The following is a 20,097-nucleotide window of genomic DNA, read 5'->3' as shown; positions in this document are numbered from 1 at the left end:
TGGTCAAGCCCCTGAGTTCAATCCAGTACCAAAAAAAAAAAAAAAAAAAGAAAGGAAGGAAGAAGAAAACCAAAACCAAAACAAACAAAGAAAGAAATAAGAAATCCAAAACATAGCAAGAAATAAGAGGTGCATGTGTAAAATAAATAGCAAGATGGTTGGTTTAAGCCAATTATATCAATCATTACATTAAACGTAAATGATTTAAATACTCTCACTGAAATGATGAGACTCTTTCAAAAATCAAGACCAAACCATGTGCTATGTAAACACACATACACCTAAAATATAAAGACACAAGTGAAGAAAAACATGAAAAAATTGTTCATGCAAACACTAATCATGAGAAAATTCAGAGCAGTATTAACCACAGCAATCCAAATGTATGTACATTCAAGTACAGAATTTTAAATTATATGAAGCAAAAACACTGATGGAACTAAAAGGAGAAATAGACAAAATTCACAAGAGAATCTACAAATGCAGTCTGAAATTTCAACATTCCTCTCAATGTTTTATACAATAGAAAAAAGTCAATAAAATATAGAAGACTCAAACACTACTGTCAGCTAACTTTGCTTAGTGACAATTATAGAATACCAGCAGAATATACATTCCTTTCCATTGTATGTGGATAATTAGGCAAGACATCATATGCTGGGCCATGAACAAGTCAACATATTTAAAAGTACTAAAATCTTACAGAGTATTTCTCTGATCATAAAAAAAAAAATTCCAAGAATAAGTAACAATAAAAGGAGGAATAGGAGAGAAAAATGGTAGATATTTGGAAAGTCCCCAAATATTTAAAAATTAGGTAACACACTTCCAAATAATTTATGGTTCAAAGAAACAATGACCACATGAAAAACAGAAAATACTTTTACTTAATGCAAATGAAGGAATCATCTAAAGCAGTGTTTGGAGAGAAATGTATAGCTTTATGAGTCTATTTTAAATGATCCTAGCGTCTATCTTAAGAAGCTGATAAAATAATAATAATAAAAAACACAAGCACATTAAATAGCACAGCTAGAAAGAAAGGATAATGGAGATAACAGCTGAAATTAAGGAAATGGAAAACATACAATACAGACAGTGAATAGAAATAAATTTTGACTCTCTAAAGGCCAATAAAATTGATAAACCTCCAACCTGATTGAGAAAGAGAAGGGGCAGAGAAAGTTACAAAAATCCTGTATGAAAGAAAAATGTTACTATAAAGTTTACAGAGAAGCAGGTGCCACCAAGGTACTGAGTCCTTCCAAGAAAGCTAAGGCAAGAATTGGTAAGCCTCAACTTCATCAGCACTTTAGCACTATGCCCAGCAGTGGCCTCGCCGCATTCAGTAGCATCACAGCCTAGATCTCCAAGCTAGCCTCTGTCTACACTGTCTGCCCTCAAAATGCATGACAATGAAGCAACCATCACAGAGGATAAGATCAATGACTTCATTAAAGAAGTTGGTGTAAACAAACGTTGGAGATTTTGTTGCTTGTTTGCTAAGACCAGGTTCAATGTCAGCACTGGGAACCTCCTATGCGATGGAGGGGCTGATGGATCTGCTCCAGCAACTGGACCCCCTCCACCACTGCTAAACCAGCTGAGAAGAAAGTGGAGGTGAAGAAAGAGAATTTGGGAGTCTCATGATGACTGAGCTTTGGTCTTTTTGACTAACCTTTGTTTGTTATATATTCAGTAAGAAACTGAACTTTGGGAACAAGGGGTTATAACTTGATGGTAGAGCACTTGGCTCCCACGGGTGAAGCTCTGGGTTAATCTGCAGCACCAGAGACGAAAACAAACAAACAAAAAATATTGAACTCTGGGAAGAAAAAGGGATAATAAAAGAATATTATAAATTGATTTATTACAAGAAATTTGAAAAGTTAGATGAAATGCACAAATGCTTGAATGATACAATTTACTAAAACCAAAATAAAAGATAATTCTGGACCATAAAATAAAAATTGATAAAGTTGATACCTTCAAAATTAACTTCTGTTCTTCAAAGGACATTGTTAAGGACATAAATGAGCAAGTGATAGGATGGAAGATAATATTTTGAATATATAAATATAAAAAGGGTTGACATTCAGAACATATCAAGAGTTCTTTCAAATTCAGACTAAAAAGATAACTCAGTTCAAAAATGAGCAAAATATTTGAACAGACACTTCACAAAAGAATGGCTATGAACTACATGTGAAGATGTCATCAGGCAGCAGGGAAAGCCAAATTAAAATCCTTGTGAGTTATACACACTCTGTAATGGTTAAAAATAAAGACTGCTATGCCAAAAGTTGGAGAGGATGTAGAACAACTGGCATTGCCATACATGCTGGTGAGAATGAAAAATAGAACAACTTTGGGAAACAATCTGGCAGTTTCTTATGAAGTTGTACATACCAACAATTCAGTAAATTCACTCTTAGGTGTTAAAAAGGAATATAAAAATATATGCACACACAACAACTTATGCACAAATATTTGTGGCAACTTTATTCAGAATAGTCAAAAACTAGAAGCAGTGAACTTGCATCAATGGAAGATATAAACTGTGGCATCGCCATATGATGAAAACCAATTTGTCAATTCAAAACCCAAAACAAATTACTGATAAACACAATTCTCAACATTATGCTGAGTAAGTCAGACTCAAATGAGCAAGTACATTTATTTCAATTTAAACGAAAACCAAGAAATTGCAAACTAATCTATACTGACATAAAGGAGTCCAGTGGTTGCCTAAAGTCTAAAATGAGGTACACAAGGAAAACTTTTGTGGTGATGGAAACAGCCATATCAATTATTGTGTTTACAGGATTATTCATGTTAGTCCCAACTAATTGGACTACTTAAAAAGCATGAATCTTGTTATATGTAAATTATGCAACAATAAATTTATAGTTTTAAGTACATTTTAAAAAATATGTCTGGGTGCAGTGATGCAGGACTGTAATTCCACTGACTTTGGAGACTGAGGCAGGAGAATCACAAGTTTGAGTCCAGCATCAGTAGCAGCTTAGCAAGACCCTGTCTCAAGATTTTAAAAAAAGAAAAAAAAAATTAAAGGACCTTTAAATTAAAGGATGTACCTCAGAGGTAAAACACTCCTGGGTTCAATCCCCAGTACTCACCCCCACCAAAAAAAAAAAAAAAAAAAAAAAAAAAAAAAAAAAAAAAAATTGTATATAACACATAGGAAGACAAAGTGTATTTGTTCTCTCAGCAGAGTTCATCTAATATGCAAAAAACAGTGAAATGTATTAGCTTGGATAACACATCAGCCTTTGGGCATGGTGTGCTAAAGGAAGTTTTTAAGATATACCTGTTTTATTTCTATAATAAACTAACAAGTAAACCATTTTGATGAAACAAGAACTTTCTACTAAATAAAGCTAAATAAAATATTGTTTTGAAGAGAAAAATGCCCACCTAAAAATAGCCAGCATGCTTTCAACTGGTGTTTTATGCCAGTTGATGGACATCAACTAAATAAGGTATATAAATATAAAATATAATCATTTTGTTGTCTCTATCTTGCCCTCTTTAGCTCCACTTGCTTCCCCTATAACTAAAATAAAACACAATAAAATAAAAAACAAGTCTTCTGTGTAATTTTAAAAATCATCAGTGTAGACTTCCCCAAGAGATATATTTCAGTCGTTCATTAGGGTCTTCAACTACATACTTACAATCCAGATATTTCATCATAACAGTAAGTGGGAAGTTCCTATTTATTACATAAACTAACATTTCAATGGTAAGATGGAAATAAAATCACAGTATTCATTAAAAACTAAATAAAGATTTATTTCTTGACCTTTTTCCCTTTATGTAATTGTGTGGTTTAGGTAAAATAAGTATCATTGATTATGTGCTTTCAGAATCTCTGAGCATGTGATAGGTACTTTGGAAACATAACAGCACATAAAGATACATCCATCACTCTGCTTAGGATGGGCAAAATATACTTCCTATATGAGTCACAGGAATTAGTTTGTGATAAATATTGCTGATCTCTCTTAGTAATAATGTATTAATTTACTCAAATCATAAATAATTGAGGGCTGCTGCTTCTTCCTATGGAAGGTACACCCTAAACAGCGTATCTACCTTATAAAGAGTTAATGTCTCTTGCACAGGCCAACTTAGCTCGAGATCTCCTGGATTAGTCTGGATTTCCAGAGAAGTAGATTCATACATGACAAAAAAGTAGAAACAGAGATACAGAGAATTATTATAAAGAACTGTCATAAGCAGTTATAGAGGAGAACCAATGGTATAATTTTATTCTAAGTCTGAGTCCAAGTCCAAAGTAAGAGAAAACATGTCCCAGCAGACATGCAGGCAGAGAATGTGTTCTCCCTTATTTCATCATTTTGTTTTTTTCAGATGGGTAAGATGAAGCCCGTCCAGAGTGGGGAGTTTTATCTGCTTTACTCCTCTACTGATTCAAGAGTTAATTTCAACAAACACACCCAGAAACACCTTCACAGACTCACCCACAGTAATATTTAACCAGGTTATCTGAGCACCCTGAGGCCTAGTCAAATTAACAATATTAAATCTCATATCCCCAGTTTTCAGCTTTTTCAATTATAAAAAAATAATAAAAATTTTAAAGAGTTCCTCTTCTTTCCCAGGTACGTTCTCTTGCTTTGGGCTTCTAGGACAAACAAGGAAGGTGAAAACCAGGCATGATAAGATCAAGGAAGGAGCAAAAGATAAGATCAAAGCAGGGAGGAAAAAAGCAAATGCTCAAGAAAGCATAAAGCTGCTGTTGCTGCTTTTCCCACCTGCTGGGTAAACTGCAGTTCCAGTGCCCAACACACACAATCACCTCTAGGGACCTGACAGATGCCCAAATATAATATATACATATATAATATATATATATATATATATATATATATATATATCTCATATGTCAGGTGATTTAGAGTTAGAGTATTTCTTTTTTAGAACTATGCGAAGCTGAAAACAAATATAAGAAGGAAAAGAGAAAATACACAAAGACCTCATTTTAAATCATAAAGATTTAGCTCAAGAAGTACTAATGAGGATGTTTTACCTAAGTACTGAAAATATTGCAAGGGATGTAATAACGCTTTCTTCCTATATGTGAAAGAACAAAAATGTATTATATTCTTTTCTTAAAAAATTAAACTATAAAATTCTTTAAAAAATTAAACTATATGTATTTTCTAAGCCAGAGATATATTATTATGCAAAGAAACTGTGAAAGTGAAATAGAATAAATTAAAAATCATATACAAATTAACACTCTAAAGAAATTATAGTCTTCTTTAATAATTTAGTCATCACTTAGAAAATCTAAAGTTTTAAAAATAAAATTAAAATTTATAATAAACTTCTGCTACTATAAGGTTAGATTTGGGGCTAAAAGGCTGAAATGAGTCACAGTTTTAAAATTACTATTTTTAAATCTAATTAAAAAAGTGGTTTCAAAATCCCTAAACGGTAGTTTTTTCCATGAATTTTTTCAGGAAAAAAATGTATGGTGATTGATAGCATGCCTTATTAAAAATAATCAAATGATATATTCCAGACTCATTGCATCTCTATTCAATGCTCCTGGTCACAAGCTCAGATTATAAAACATTTGAATTTTTGCTTTAATTTAAAATCCATAATGAAATTGAAAATCTTTCCTATTTTTACCATTAAAATTATAAAATTTCAAGTGCTACTAGTTTTTGTTTGGTTGGTTTTTGTTTGTTTTTGTTTTGTTTTGTTTTTGCACATGGACCAATGGTAAATTTGCATAACTGGACTGAGATAATCAAAATCTACATGATTGATATCCTGAGAAGATATACTGTACCCATGTGCAGTGTTCCCCCATAACTTTGTTTTTTATCCAATCCAGCACTAATGTATGCAAGCATTTTTGGGAATGTTTCTGCAATTATCCAAAGACTATACTCCGGAACTGCCAGGTACCACATGCAGATGCTGCGAGTAAAAGAGTTCATTCGTTTTCACCAAATCCCCAACCCTCTGAGGCAACGACTTGAAGAGTATTTCCAGCATGCATGGACTTACACCAATGGCATTGACATGAACATGGTATGTATTTCTGTTTCCCAAAACAGCAGTGCTACAGGCATTAGAGCTATAGCCAAAATGAAAAAGCCAGTCTCACCAGCTTTGAATCCCTTGCTTTTGTTTTCTTCTCTCGGATGTTTATTTTCTCCCCTGGAGATAGTGTCTCATTCTCAATTCATGGCATTGCATGGTGCTATATCTAGTTATACTGTGTGGCAAAGGCATTATAACATGATGCAAACTGATATAACTGTGTGTTGTAGAGTTCCCACTTCTGGTTAGAGAAAGTCTAGTTTTAGCTGGGACTTGGGCTTTCAAAGTATGGCGTAATTGCCAGCACCCAAAAAAGTAGCTGGACCCATGTAAAATTAAGATTTGGCAAGTAAACTGTAACAATGCCCCCAATCAGAAATCCAAGGTTAACTTTTTTAAAAGGAGGACATTTTGAAAATTTTTAGGAAAGATTAGGGAGCTTAAGTATGTTATAAGCATTTTCTGATAGGAAATTTCATGCCACTTTTAACAATTTTTCTATATTATTAAACAATTAACTATGTGCCCTTTAATGTACTTGGTTTAATGAATCTTTCCTTTCAAGGGGAAAATATGGACTTCTTCATATATTTTAAGTAAATTTGACATCAACAATCACTTATCACAATCCCACCTCCTGTTATCACTGCTCAAAAATCAATATTTATTAGCCTATTCTAAAGAGCTCTTTTATTAATATGGAAAAGGCTAAAATATTTTTACTTGCTTTTTTGGCTTTAGAAGATGATTTTTACAGATAATTATACAACAAATCCAAAGTCAATGACATATTATTGAGCTAATAGAAAAGAATTTGGAACCTTCCCATCCAGCTAATCCTTCACTGGACAAGGACCCTGTCTGAGAATTCTTTAGAAAATAAAATCTCTCACATTTAATTACATCAATTTCATAATATAAATTTTTGTAAGTGAAGCTATAGAATTTAGATTGATATTTTTTGTGTGACCAGCAAAATTCAACCCAAAAACTAGATTTCAAAATTAGGGATAATGGTGAAGGAAACATTGCAAATATTGCCCAATTTATAAGACATATTCATAGTCTGTGAATAAGTTTATCATAGCTGCATGAAATTTATTTGACTGAGAAATAAGAAGACATCATTTTAAAACTTTTAATTTGAAGAAGTATTCAAGTTAGCACATTTCATACAAAATTCTAGCTTAATTCCATGAGTTATTTCCAACCATCCCAAAGTTCACTGTGAAAAATTCATTTGATAAATTCCTCTCCCAGGGGAGCACTTCAATCTTGCAAGAAAGAACACTTATATATTGTTCATGTTTATATATTTTCATCAGAATGATTGTTTTAAAAAGCATCAGCATTCAAAACTTATCTGGGAATCTCTACTGCTGGGTTGATGAAGCAGTGTCAAGAATTTTTAATCAAAATAAGTGTCACTCAATTTTATTGTTCCACACTGCCAGATTATTTAAATAACATCAGTAAAGCACTTATTTATTTTACTTCCCTCTTCATAAACTCTAGTTTTATGACCATTTTTTTGTGATGAAATCTACTTTGTGACAACTATTTACCTTTCATTGTTTTACTCTATTACCTATGAATATGGTTTATATACCACTTGCCTATTTACAATGTACTTATGAAAGATTTATCTCTTTCCTGTCTGCTTCACACCTTAATACATGGAATCACAACACCCACCGGTAAGAACAGGAGGTATTTATATCCAATTTAATTCTCGTGTAAATTGTGGAGAACACCCTTGTTATCTGTCAGGTTTAGAGCTTGTTAAATGATTTCCAATGTTAGTTCTGATCTTTTTTGCATGATGTAGCAGAGGAAATACAAAGCAAGAAACTGGGGAAGACAACCTGGAAGAGGCCAAGTTCAGAATAGATATTCTTAAACTTAACAACAACTTGACCTCTAATATTTATATACAGTTTCCCACTCCCCACAAAGATTGATTTCTCTGCCCCTATTCCCACTCTGGTAAAGGTTATGGGTATACGGTTTGCATTAGATAATTGTCATAAAGAAAATGTCATTCTATTTCATCATCCTCTATTTTCATGATGTAGGTGCTTTTCTTTCCTCTCATCTGCATGCCAGTATTACATGATCCTGGAGTATGTGGGCTCTAAACCATGTGCCGCTGAGTCTTGCATGTGGTTTTGAGAACTTGACTTTGCACGAACTTCTCGTTTGTACACAGTGTCTACATTTTTCATTTTGTGACTGCAAAGTGAGTAAAAAATCAAAGTTCAAGGTAACTGAAAACTCAGCAAATGGAAGATGCTTGCTTATTAAGCAAAGTAATACAAAATAAAGTTGATTAGAATAAAGCAACTGTACTCTTAGCCTAATGAGAGGTTAAAAAAAAAGTGGGCATTTTTACCCCCAAAACTATATTGTTAAAATTCTTGTGTCATGTCAATTTATTGTTAACTAAGCTATAATTTAATAACAGTTGAAGATAGTCTAGATTTATGTATTGTGATACATGAAAATACATCAAATTGTTGTATTTTGCATTGACATTCCATGTTATTTCATTTAAGTATAATCTTAAATATAATTTCTCATGAAACATTTCAGGTCATTTTTACTGTTAATCATGCCCAATAAAGTACAGGGTTTCTGAACACACTGTATTAATTGACCTAAAATTATTTTCATTGCCTGGAAAAGGAAAGAATTGACCTCAAAAACACGTGGCCGTACTCCTTATTCCTGCATCTTTTATGTTTTGTGAAAGCAATTGCCAGAATGTTCCATAACTAAAAAAAAAATCTGGAAACAATTACTCCCTCAGTCAAACCAATGGTTGAGTACAAACAGAAAAGGGCCAGGATGATGATTCCTTAGAGTATGATTTCAGGCATAAGATTCTAAAAATAATCTCAAAGATATACACAGGTTAATTCTGAAAACTCCTTTTCTTTTTACCTGTAGAAAACTGACTAGTTAGGAATGAGGAGATGCTATATCAAGTTAGGACTCATGGCATCTCAAGGAATTTCCATAAGTCAAAGCTATCTTTCGGACCCAGTCTGAAACTCTCTGAGGTTTGCCAACATTTAGTTTCAATACTACTAAAATAATGAAAATTATCTTCCATACCAGTATCGAATAAAGTGGCATCACGTACACATAAGAACCTGGCTTGAATGAAGAAGTGTCCTGATGGTTCATATATCCTTTTGGATGGAAGGAAGTGACCCATTTAAGAAAGAAATCACTCTATAATTTAATATTATAATGGCATGGAAGAAAAACCTCTATAAACATTTAATGGAGAATTTATTCCATACCTGAAACCAGTGCCCAGAACCCACATTAAGTAATGCCTGGATAACAGGGATAATAGAAGTAAACACAGATAGGGAATCAGAAGACACAAATATGAGTTCTCAATTGCCACTAGTCTTGGACAAGTCACTTAACCTCTTCGGTAATTTCATCAAACTTGTTATTTTCAAGTATTTTTAAAGCACAGTACTCAGATATGGTAAATGGGTAAAACAGCTATCATGAGAATTTTTCTTCCTGAAGATGGAGATTCTAGTCTATCTGCCGCCCATCTCCTCCCTCCCTGCTGTGAGCATCTGAGTCTCCCTTGTGGAACATCTGCTTCTGTACGGAGTATTATTCCAAAATTACTGGACTAGGTGGGTGGCAGAATTGTGATGGCAGAGATCCAAGGAGAATATTTCAGGTAAAGATGAGCAAAAGCATCAAGGCATGTATGAAGAGTACAAAGCAAAATTAGATCATCCAGATGCACCTTTATTTAATTTCTATTTTTTTTTTTTTTTTTTTTTTTAGGAAGAAGGGAGAATATCTGATTGATTTTAGCATGGGGCACTGATGGAGGAAATTTTGAGAGACAGACATAGTAAGGAGATGGAATAAGAGCCTAAGAAAAGGGATAAATTATTCAACAGTGTGTGTGGATAGAAAAATTTTCCCTGAAGACCAATAGGGAAGAAAGGAGAAAAGGTGAAGATATTGGCATGGAGAGAAATCCTGACAGCTCTTGCACTACACAGTCTAGCCTCCTAGGTCAAGCAGGTACTAGGTTGGTGCCTGAGAAAGGACAGAGGTGTGGGATAGGAGTGGAACTGGAAAGGGGAGGATTCTTTGAGATTTCAATCAAGAATTATCCTAGTAGGTTAAAAATACGTAGACTCACAGTGGTATTCTGAGTGACACTCCATACACTTGTAACGTACCCAACAAAGAGAACCAATCAAAGTGAAAAAGAGAATAATAAATGATATACTGTATAACAGAAATCCTTATTTCTTGGGGTGACATGATTTCCAAGGAAGATCATGAACATTTGATTTTCTTCACTTTCACAATTCTTTCCTAGTTATCTGCCTCCATCAGTAACACAAACCTCATTTCTGCTTCCATGATTTACCTCTACTGCTTCAGAAACGTTGTTACACTTATTCTCTACACATATTGAAGTAACACCTTATCTATTCCAGACCTTCATGTTCAGATCAGTGTTTTAAAACACCATAGTGAAATGTAATGGTAGGCTCTTTCAGTTAGGTTAAATTCAGCAACTCAGATAAAAATATATATATACTTGTGATAATAAATCCCACACCAATATGAAAGTGAAATTTACAAAATAGTATGACTTGCCTTCAATATTATATTGTTTTTAATCCTCCTTGTCTTATTCTAAATATCCTTTATTATACGAAGTTCATAAATATTGTTGATTAAAAAAACTGATAAGGTCAAGGTATAAAAGTTCTTTAATAAAATATTTTAAAAGAATGCCCTCATGTCTGACTTCCTCTGCATATTCAAAAGAGGATAGAAAATTGTCAAAAACTTGCATTTAAATTAAAATGATTCATAGGATGGATGATACCTTTTGGTTTTCTGTAAATAAACATCTACTTACTTTTACAAGTTGAATTTAAAAATTTTTGCACAATGCAATTGAAAAGCTGTTTTTATCTGCATTTTGATTGGTTGACAGGAGCTTCCTGGCTTTTTAGATATTAGATAAGTATTAAAATTAAGCACTGACAAGGTGTTCACTATTTTCACAGTTTTTGAAAGGGAGGTGGTTGGTGTTGATGTGCTAGAGATAACACCCAGGGCCTAAGCAGGCACCCTATTATTAAGTACCATCCTAATCCCTAAAAGTGTCATTCTTGATCACCTACTGTAGCCAGCTCCCAAACAATAGGTTCTTAAGAAAGGCTAATGTTCACCTGCCCTTCCTATTTTACACCAAAGCTGCTTACCTTAAACTTCTAAAAACAAAAAGAAAACCCCACAGAGAACACTAGTACCATCTGGAATTCCTGGACATAAACAATATCAAGCTAAAGAAAAGACAGGCATCTGATGTTCTCAGGTCACAAATGATACTTGCTTAGTCATTTTTTAAGAGATAATAATCACTTCATCCTGGTCTCCAACCATCATCCAAAAGGATTTACATACAGGTGACATCATACAGAGTTCACACGAAGTGAGAAAGTCTTTCTTCAGTGATGAGGTCTGACCTTTTACAACTCCTGAGCCAACAGAAGTAAGGACAGCATGACCTGGGATTGGACACATGACAAGCAGTCATTGCAAAAACCTGCTGTGGCAGTGAGCACACTCTGGCTTCAGTTTCTCCATCTTACTCTTAAAATAGTAGGAAAGTGGATATTATATCTCAGACTGTTTTTAAACTCCTTAAAATAATAGTCCTATTTGAACAGGAGTCCAAAGTGCAATTTCTTATGCCAAAGGAGATGACTTATTTCAAAACACTTTCTTTGAAAAGGTAGAATCAGGGGAGTAGTTTAAACTCAATTCTGGTTCCCTTCATCAACAGAGTAAATCAATAATAAAAGTTAGAAAAAGATCCTCAAAGTTCATGTATAAAATATTCTTTGGAAATATGATTTTTCAGTGTCTTTTAGTCTAAATGCTAGAGTAATTTAGCATTTCTCAAACTTAATGAAATCAAGTCACCCACAAACTTCCCTAAAATAAAAGCCCAATATTTTCTTCAGTGGAAGACATACCCAGTGGGCTGGGAATTTATACAAAGAGATATGTAAATATTTACCCAATACATCAGGTTTCTTAATATTTTTAAGGATTAAAAAAATCAAAAGTAGTTCATCCAACCTAAATTATCATATAGCCTTAAGGTATCAACAGCTCAAGAAACTTAGATACATTTTCATTGCTTCTCTTAGTTTAGACATAGTCATATGAATGAGAATGGGCGGGAAAATATGTAAATACTACAACTTACATGCTACGTATATCTATGGAACTCTCTTAGTTGGCATTTTGGCTCCTATAGGCCAGATGACTCTAAGCTGAATTCTGCATTTACCCTTCGTATTGGAGGAAGAATGTCCATCACCTTTGTTGGCATATTTTTAACCCTTCAGAGTTATGCTAAACAATTTATATTTACACTGTAATTCATTTTACAATCTAGTGGTAATATTCTATTACTACCCTCATAGAACCAAAAAGTATTGTGTTTAGGAATACCTAACTATAGTGGGAAGATAAAACCAAGACTCACTCCATATCTGTTTAATTATTTTATTTGAATAATAGTTATCTCTAGTCATCATACAGTTCTGTACTGTGAATCACAGGAAATGAGGAAAATGAGGTACTAGCTTTCACAAAGGGACTTTTAGACCAGTCTACCTCTATCTGCTTTGCCTCTGAGATACTCTAAATATTTCACAGTAGAAAATGCCAGGACTGATGTCAGAGCTTTAAAATGAAACAGTTCCCTTTGACTAAATATCTGAAGAATGGAGGGATATAAGATACCAGAAAAAAAATAATGCTACAGGGTACAGAATTTCACAAGAAGAACTAATGAAAAGGAAACAAAAGTATATAGACTAGCTTTGGATAAAATAAGCAGATATAGGGATAGTCTTGGGGTAAAGCATAGAGGAGGTATATGCATAATGGTCAGAATCAAGTAAAGAAAAGCAGGTATGCATTTCACCACACCAGCAGGGGCGCAAATACAGCTACACAACTGTTACATGTCATTTGTAGGTCATTATTCTTAAGAATGAGGACAGCATTAAGTGGAACTTTAAATAAGTACTTTTCTTTATTCCCATTCTTTTCATTCTTACCTATCTTAGCACACAGAATTAGGACCCATAGATGCTTTTAATGTCCTATTAAATGTAATGAATGATTCCCGTGAGAATATGGCTTTTATACTAGCAATTCTTAGAAAGAAATTACTTTAATCATTGAAGAAAAGTTAAAGGAAACTGTAAGACCTAAAGTTTATTCACATTGAAATTATAGAATCACTGTAAATAATCAAACAGTATAAAAAACTTGTTTCAAAGTGATTAAAAATTACCTTATACCTTTCCACTTATCCATAGATAACTCTCAAATCTATCATAATATCTTGGTAACCACCATCATTTCCCACCAAATCAATCAATCTCTCTCTCTTTCAATATATATACATATATATGTATATATATATATTCTCACTTTAAAGAATTATCATAGCCTGATAAAAAATTTTTGAAAACTATCTTCACTGATGGTCTGAGGGTGAACCTCTCTCTCTCTCTCTCTCTCTCTCTCTCTCTCTCTCTCTCTCTCTCTCTCTCTCTTTCTCTCTCTCTCTCTCACACACACACACACCCCTACACCCCTGTATATACATTTTACATAAATGAAATCACAACATCTGTGCTTTTTTATGAAAGGGGCTTTCTTAAGCAATATTTAAAAGATAAATAAATCCATATATATGTATATTTGAGATAAAATATATATTTAAAAGATAAATATATATATATATATTTGAGATAAAAGTTCAGACAGTTATATATGGTTTTAAAGAATCAAAAATCATAACCAGTAACAAGATTTACTAATACTTACATATATAAATTGCCCAGCTGGCCTCAAACTTGTGATCCTCCTGCATCAGCCTATAAAGTAGCTGGGATTAGCTGGAATTACATGCATTCACCACCAGGCCTAGCTCTTACTAATACTTTTATTTTATGTGTAGATTCCCAGACACGGTATTCTGAGCTACAGATTGTATTTTTAATTTTAATATCTATTGTAAGATTATATTACAATAGTGTGTGCTAATTTACATTTCTACCAATGTTAGCAATCCCCCCTCTTCCCTTTACCAAAGTTGTTTTCAATTTCGCCAGCTTAAGGAATATGTGAGAAATTGTTGTTACTCTGACATTTTCCTCACAAGTGAATTTGAGCATCTTTTCAAAAAACACAAGTGACACTACATATAATATATGTATATTAATATGTAATAGATATAGTAGATAATATATAGTGTCATTTGAATTATTTTGAGTTACATATTCACAGCAATTTTATATATTCTGTTTATATTTTTCTTTTTTATAAGAACTATTTGTAAATTATATATATTAATGATTTATCTGTATCTTATATATTATAAGCTGTTCTTTTCAATATGTTGATTCTACTTAATGGATCTTTTGAATACAAAAGTGTGATTTTTTTAAAAATATGATTTCATGTGTCAAATTTTATTAGTGATCAGGGATACTTTCTTATTTTTTAATGGTCCTACTACTTACATAAGTAGTTTCACAGATTTTCTTTAAAATTTTGTCATATGATGAAAGAAAACTCTATAATCTGTTTGAAATATATTTTCTTAAAAGATTTCTTTATATGAATAGAATACACTGGCGGAATTTATTACATAAGCTATTTTCCATTTAATTAAAATACTGTCATAGATTAAATTATCAGATATAATTGAGAAACACATCTAGACTCTCAAGTCTGTTCAATCTGTCCATTCCTATTATAATAGTAATGGCTTATCTTTTGTGGCTATATACTGTTTCAATATCTGATAATTTATTAATCTTATTTTTCTTTTTCTAGGCTACTTGAGAACTTTTATTCTTTCATATAAAATATATGATTATTTTTATTTAATTACAATATACTTCTTGTTGAACTTTTGAACTAAAAGTTCAGACAGTTATATATGGTTTAAAAGAATCAAAAATCATAACCAGTAATAAGATTTACTAATAATATAAGAATCATGAGGCATGAACATACAGATCCTTTCTTCACATATTAGTATTAATTCTGGCTCAGATTAAAGAGTCTTAAAATTGATGTAAGTGTATTTATATCATATATATATTGTATATAAATAATGTATATGATGTATATGATGATACAACACTTTAACAGAGAGAAACTTATGGTAATTAAACACATTTTATACTCTGTACATCACATAACTCACATGACATTTTCCAGAAAATCTACAAATCTGTTGATGAAAGATTTGTATGGCATAAAAAATTTAGACCAGATATATTCTAATGAAAACATCCCTCAGACAGGAACTACCCCACTAACAAATGCCTTAGTGTGTTTATCAGGAACAGGTCACCGATTGTCATTAGCTGGTCATTTTTCTTTCTAGGGAGTTCCTCAGGAAATATAGAGAATGGATTATAAGACTGTCATAAGTGCCTTCCTTTCTGTAAACTTTGTTTATTTTTATAAATTTTGTAATTTCAATGTTCATTTCTCATGTTAGCTGCACATTAAAATGATCTGAAATATTTTGAACAAATCTCAGTGCTTCATACCCACCCTACAACAGTTAAATAAGAATTGCTTATAACAAATTTTAAGAATCTGTTTTTTTATGACTATTCTAATATGTAGTAAGGGAGAGAATCAGGGGTTTATGACTCAAAAATAAGATCATCTTCCATAAATTTCATCATTTTCTTCCCAGAAATTCTTACCTTTATTATTAAAATTATCCTTAAAATTTGTATAGCTTAGTTCCTCAAATAAAATAACCACACATTTCTTCTTTTGCCTAGTTATGAGTAATATAAAGTTTAAAAAAAGCAAACCCATCTTCTATCCAGTCACCTTAACAGATTGCATCCTTCTGACAGGATTTTTTTTCTTTAATTTGGTTCTATTTGGTTTGCTTTGATTTTCTTTGTGGGGGAGTTCTCTTGAAGATTTACTCACCAGAAAAAGGAAATAAATTTGTCATTTAAAACAAAATATAACTAATATTTATCAGTTTTTTAATTCACTAGAATCTCCAAAACAATTTTCATAAAAATGGCTCTACCATTAGGACTAATTTTTTAAATACCCTTGTATTCCTGAAATAAGTCTTATTTATGCATAGATTTTTAAAATGTATATGATTTTACTGATTTGTAATTCCTTAGAATTTTACATCAACTTCATGATAATATTGGTCAATCGGTATATATGGACTTTAAATGTTTAAAAGGAATTGGTTGTAAAATCATCTGGCTCTGGTGATTTTAATAGTAGGTCTATAGTCACCATTCCTACTGTACTATGTTAATTGTTGTTTCTTCCTTGGGTGATAATGGTAATTTCCATTTTGTCAAAAACTCATCCTTTTCACTTCATCTTTCAAAGTTTTTATAGAATTGCATGTAGATTTCTCTAATAAGACATTTAATCCTTTCTGCTTCAGCACATACATCTGCTATAGCACATACATCTGCTATCTCACTCCCAAACTTATATATTTTTGTGCTCTCTTCTTTCTTTAAACAGTTTGTGGAAAGAGAATATATTTTATTGTGTTTTTCATTTTTTTTTGGGGGGGGGGAATTAACCCTTAGATTAATTTATCCTTGCCACTATTCTTTTCTTTTTTGGCATCTGGCTTCAATAATTTCCCTTTTCATATTTTGGATTATCCTATTATTTATTTATCCTATTATTTTAGAAAACCTTTTATATCAAGGTCTTTCATTGTTTACATCTAGCTCTTCTAATAATGAAAGCATTAAGAGTAGGCATTTTCCTATGAATACAAATTTCTCTGTGGCTCCACAGACTTTGATATGTAATGTTCTCCTTTTATTACTTTCCAAAGTGTTTTTTCTTTAATCCAAAGGTTACCGTAGTGTGGTTCCTAATTTACAAGTACTTCTGAATCTGTGGACAGTTTTTGTTTTATTTTTTCTCTTTTTTTGGATTATAATCAGAGTTTATGGACTACAATGTCTCTATTTTTCAAACACACATCTAATTTATATATCTAGTTGAATTTCTTAAAAATAACTCACCATTATGAAACATTTCTGAAGATTTCAGCTCCCCATTGTTGGGGAGGGATACATTTCCTTTCTTTATGCAAACTGTTGTTGTTTTATGTATTATATGACTGAATTATGTAATTCCACCAACAAGCACAGCTGGCCTCAATACCTGCTTAAACATACATAACAGGTGTATCACAATATTGGTGAAAACAGAAATGACAGGCATACAGCAGTACCTGGAACATTCAAAGAGCCACGTGATAGGCAATACAATTATAGGAGGGGAATTTGTTAGGTGGAGGAAGAAAATTTCTATTTTGAAAATTTTCTGAAAAGTTAAACAATAATAGGTATAGCTATCTTTTCATAGAAGACAATTGCATTTATTTTTGTCTAAACTTAAATTTTCTTCCATTTTTGTTCATTTTTTGCTTTGTTTTGGCACAGGGGTTGAACCCAGGGCACTTTACCAGTGATCTACATCCCCAGCGTCCACTCCCTTCAACATTTTATTTTAAATTTTGACACAAGTTCTAAGTTGCTTAGGACCTCACTAAGTCGTTGAGACTGTCCTTGAACTTGCCATTCTCTTGCCTAAGCCTGTGGAGTCTCTGGGATTAGAGGTGTGTGCCATTGCACCCAACTTGAATTAAATTTTCTGATGATCAAGTACCCCAAACAGTACAAAACCAATAAATGAAGTGAATAGGAAACATTTTGCATCTCTCTATACTGTTAGAAATTTTTGAAATCCAATTTGATGAATATCTATGGCAAGTCAAAATAGTTGAATCTCTGGACTAAGTTTGGAATCTTAGTTCTTCCACAAATAAAATCCCTTAATGTATTGTGGTACTGTGACTTGGCTTTCACATTTGAAAAATGGGATGATTGCCACTCTGCATTCCTCATGCAATGTTAATGATCCAAGAAAAAAAATTGATTCTAAAATATGATACATGAGAAATGCTTCTGGAACCGTAAAATTTCATTCAAATTTGAGATACTATTTTAAGTAAAAGGTGATATTTTCAAACATTCTTTTCATCACTTGACAGACGGCACTTTCCTTCTTACTCTGTAAGTAAGCTCAAGTCATCTATAATCTATCCATTTGGGAAGAACTATTTGCAAACATCTCCCTGAAACCACTGTAGTTATATTCTGTTCATCCCTTCCCCTACCAACTCTCTAAGTTAATTGAGCAGGGATAAAGAGGAGAGGCCCTGAAACTGCTCCTCCAATATTGGTCCCTCCTGTTCACCCTAGAAACCCTAATGGTTTCCAAGGTTTCCCCTGAGACCTCATTTCGGAAATCCTGAGGCACCCTTTTTCAAGTCTGGCTTTTGCTGAATTAGCAGAAGGACTTCAGAGCCTGGGTAACTAGGACAAGTGTGCAAAAGCGATAAATCACATCTGCCCACACATCACTGCCCACACTATGATTTGTCCTTACCTTAATTTGAGTCAGGTTAAAGTTTACATTGCCTTCTGAAAAGAACCAAATATGTAAGAGTTACACTGTTAGCTGGGGTTGTGGAAAAGGGAAGGGAATATATAGAAAGGATTCCTTTACATTTTACAAGAAAACTTTTCATACCAAAACTGGTTCAGGATTTATGCCTTATTATCCATGTTCATGTATAATGAAGTTTTGTTCTGCCCATATGCTTTATTTTCTAAGTGATATAAACTATATGCTAAATGTTGATAATTTACATCTGAAAATTTATTTTCTTAATGCTTATAAATAATACCATAGTCATGTATTCCACAATGCTCTGCTTTCCCAATAATATGGCCAAACACAATGGCTTTATCCAATAAAATAATTTCTTATTCTTATGAACTGCATGAAGCTAAAATAAGAAAGTAAATGGCAAAGCAATTTAAGTGTCAACCAGGGTAATGTGTATGTGTAGGGTTAAAACTTCTTACAGAATCCACTTATTATAATCAGTGGTTATGTAGTATAAATGTAAAATCACCAAGGACACATGAAATATGTGTTTCTTATTTCTTAATGCCTAACCATAGAAATAAATATGAAATAACACAATCCATTCTGTTAGGACATTCTTTTGTTAACTTCTAGAAACAGCAAAAAGTAAGCTCCCTTATCTTACAAGTGCTAAAGATTTATCAGAAGAAACTGATGATTCTATCAGAATCAGGAAATGCTATAAAATATTAAAGCTGTACTCTACGGCAGCGACTTAAGACTTAATCTATTACTTGCATAATCTATTTGATAATCATGCTTGAGGTTTAGTGCTTCACAGGGAGTGTTAATTTGTGTTTTGATTGATCCTAATTTGTCAAGATTTAAGTACATTTAATGACCCAGAGAATTTCCCTAGAAAATTTCCTAATGACATTTAGCACAGCCACCAAAGTTGTACATATGATTAATCTGCTATTTAGGGGAACCATTTGCCACACTCTGACTGTCTTTCTAAATGTGCTCTCTTCTGCCTGCCTCTGGGAATGTTCCCCTTCACAGCTACAGTAAATGAAAGGAATAAAAAACATTACAACATAAACCAACCTTCCATACTATCAGGCTATAAGGTATATACTAGAGAATACATTTTGATTTATTTTAAAACAAATACAAAACTATGAAAGAAGTCTAGAGAGTGTTTTGGTAAAAACTCAACTATTGGCACTCTTCCAAAAAGAATATAGAAAGTGTACCAACCATAAGGGAGTGTTTTATAATTAGGCTGAAACACAGCACAGTTGAATTTTGTGTCTAAAATTTGAGGAAAGAATAACAGTTTATTTTCAATATATTATGAATATTTAACTTTATTTAGAAATCCTTTTGTATCAGCAGTCAGGTAAAATTTGATTA

At 32.5% G+C, this 20,097-nt stretch overlaps 1 protein-coding gene across 2 annotated transcripts in view; it reads left to right on the top strand.

Moving 5' to 3' along the window:
* The window catches only part of KCNH7 (potassium voltage-gated channel subfamily H member 7), a 477,670-nt gene that overhangs the window by 421,001 nt on the left and 36,572 nt on the right, over nucleotides 1-20,097 (top strand). For both annotated transcript variants that reach the window (XM_079131238.1, XM_079131237.1), the window contains one exon: nucleotides 5,897-6,096. In XM_079131238.1, the coding sequence (XP_078987364.1) occupies nucleotides 5,897-6,096 (200 nt within the window). The remainder of the gene's footprint in view (nucleotides 1-5,896; nucleotides 6,097-20,097) is intronic.

The sequence above is a fragment of the Sciurus vulgaris genome (assembly GCF_902686455.1).
Source record: "Sciurus vulgaris genome assembly, chromosome: 3".
NCBI lineage: Eukaryota > Metazoa > Chordata > Mammalia > Rodentia > Sciuridae > Sciurus > Sciurus vulgaris.
Note: the sequence above shows the minus strand (reverse complement) of the source record. Positions and strands in the feature narration are given on the sequence as shown.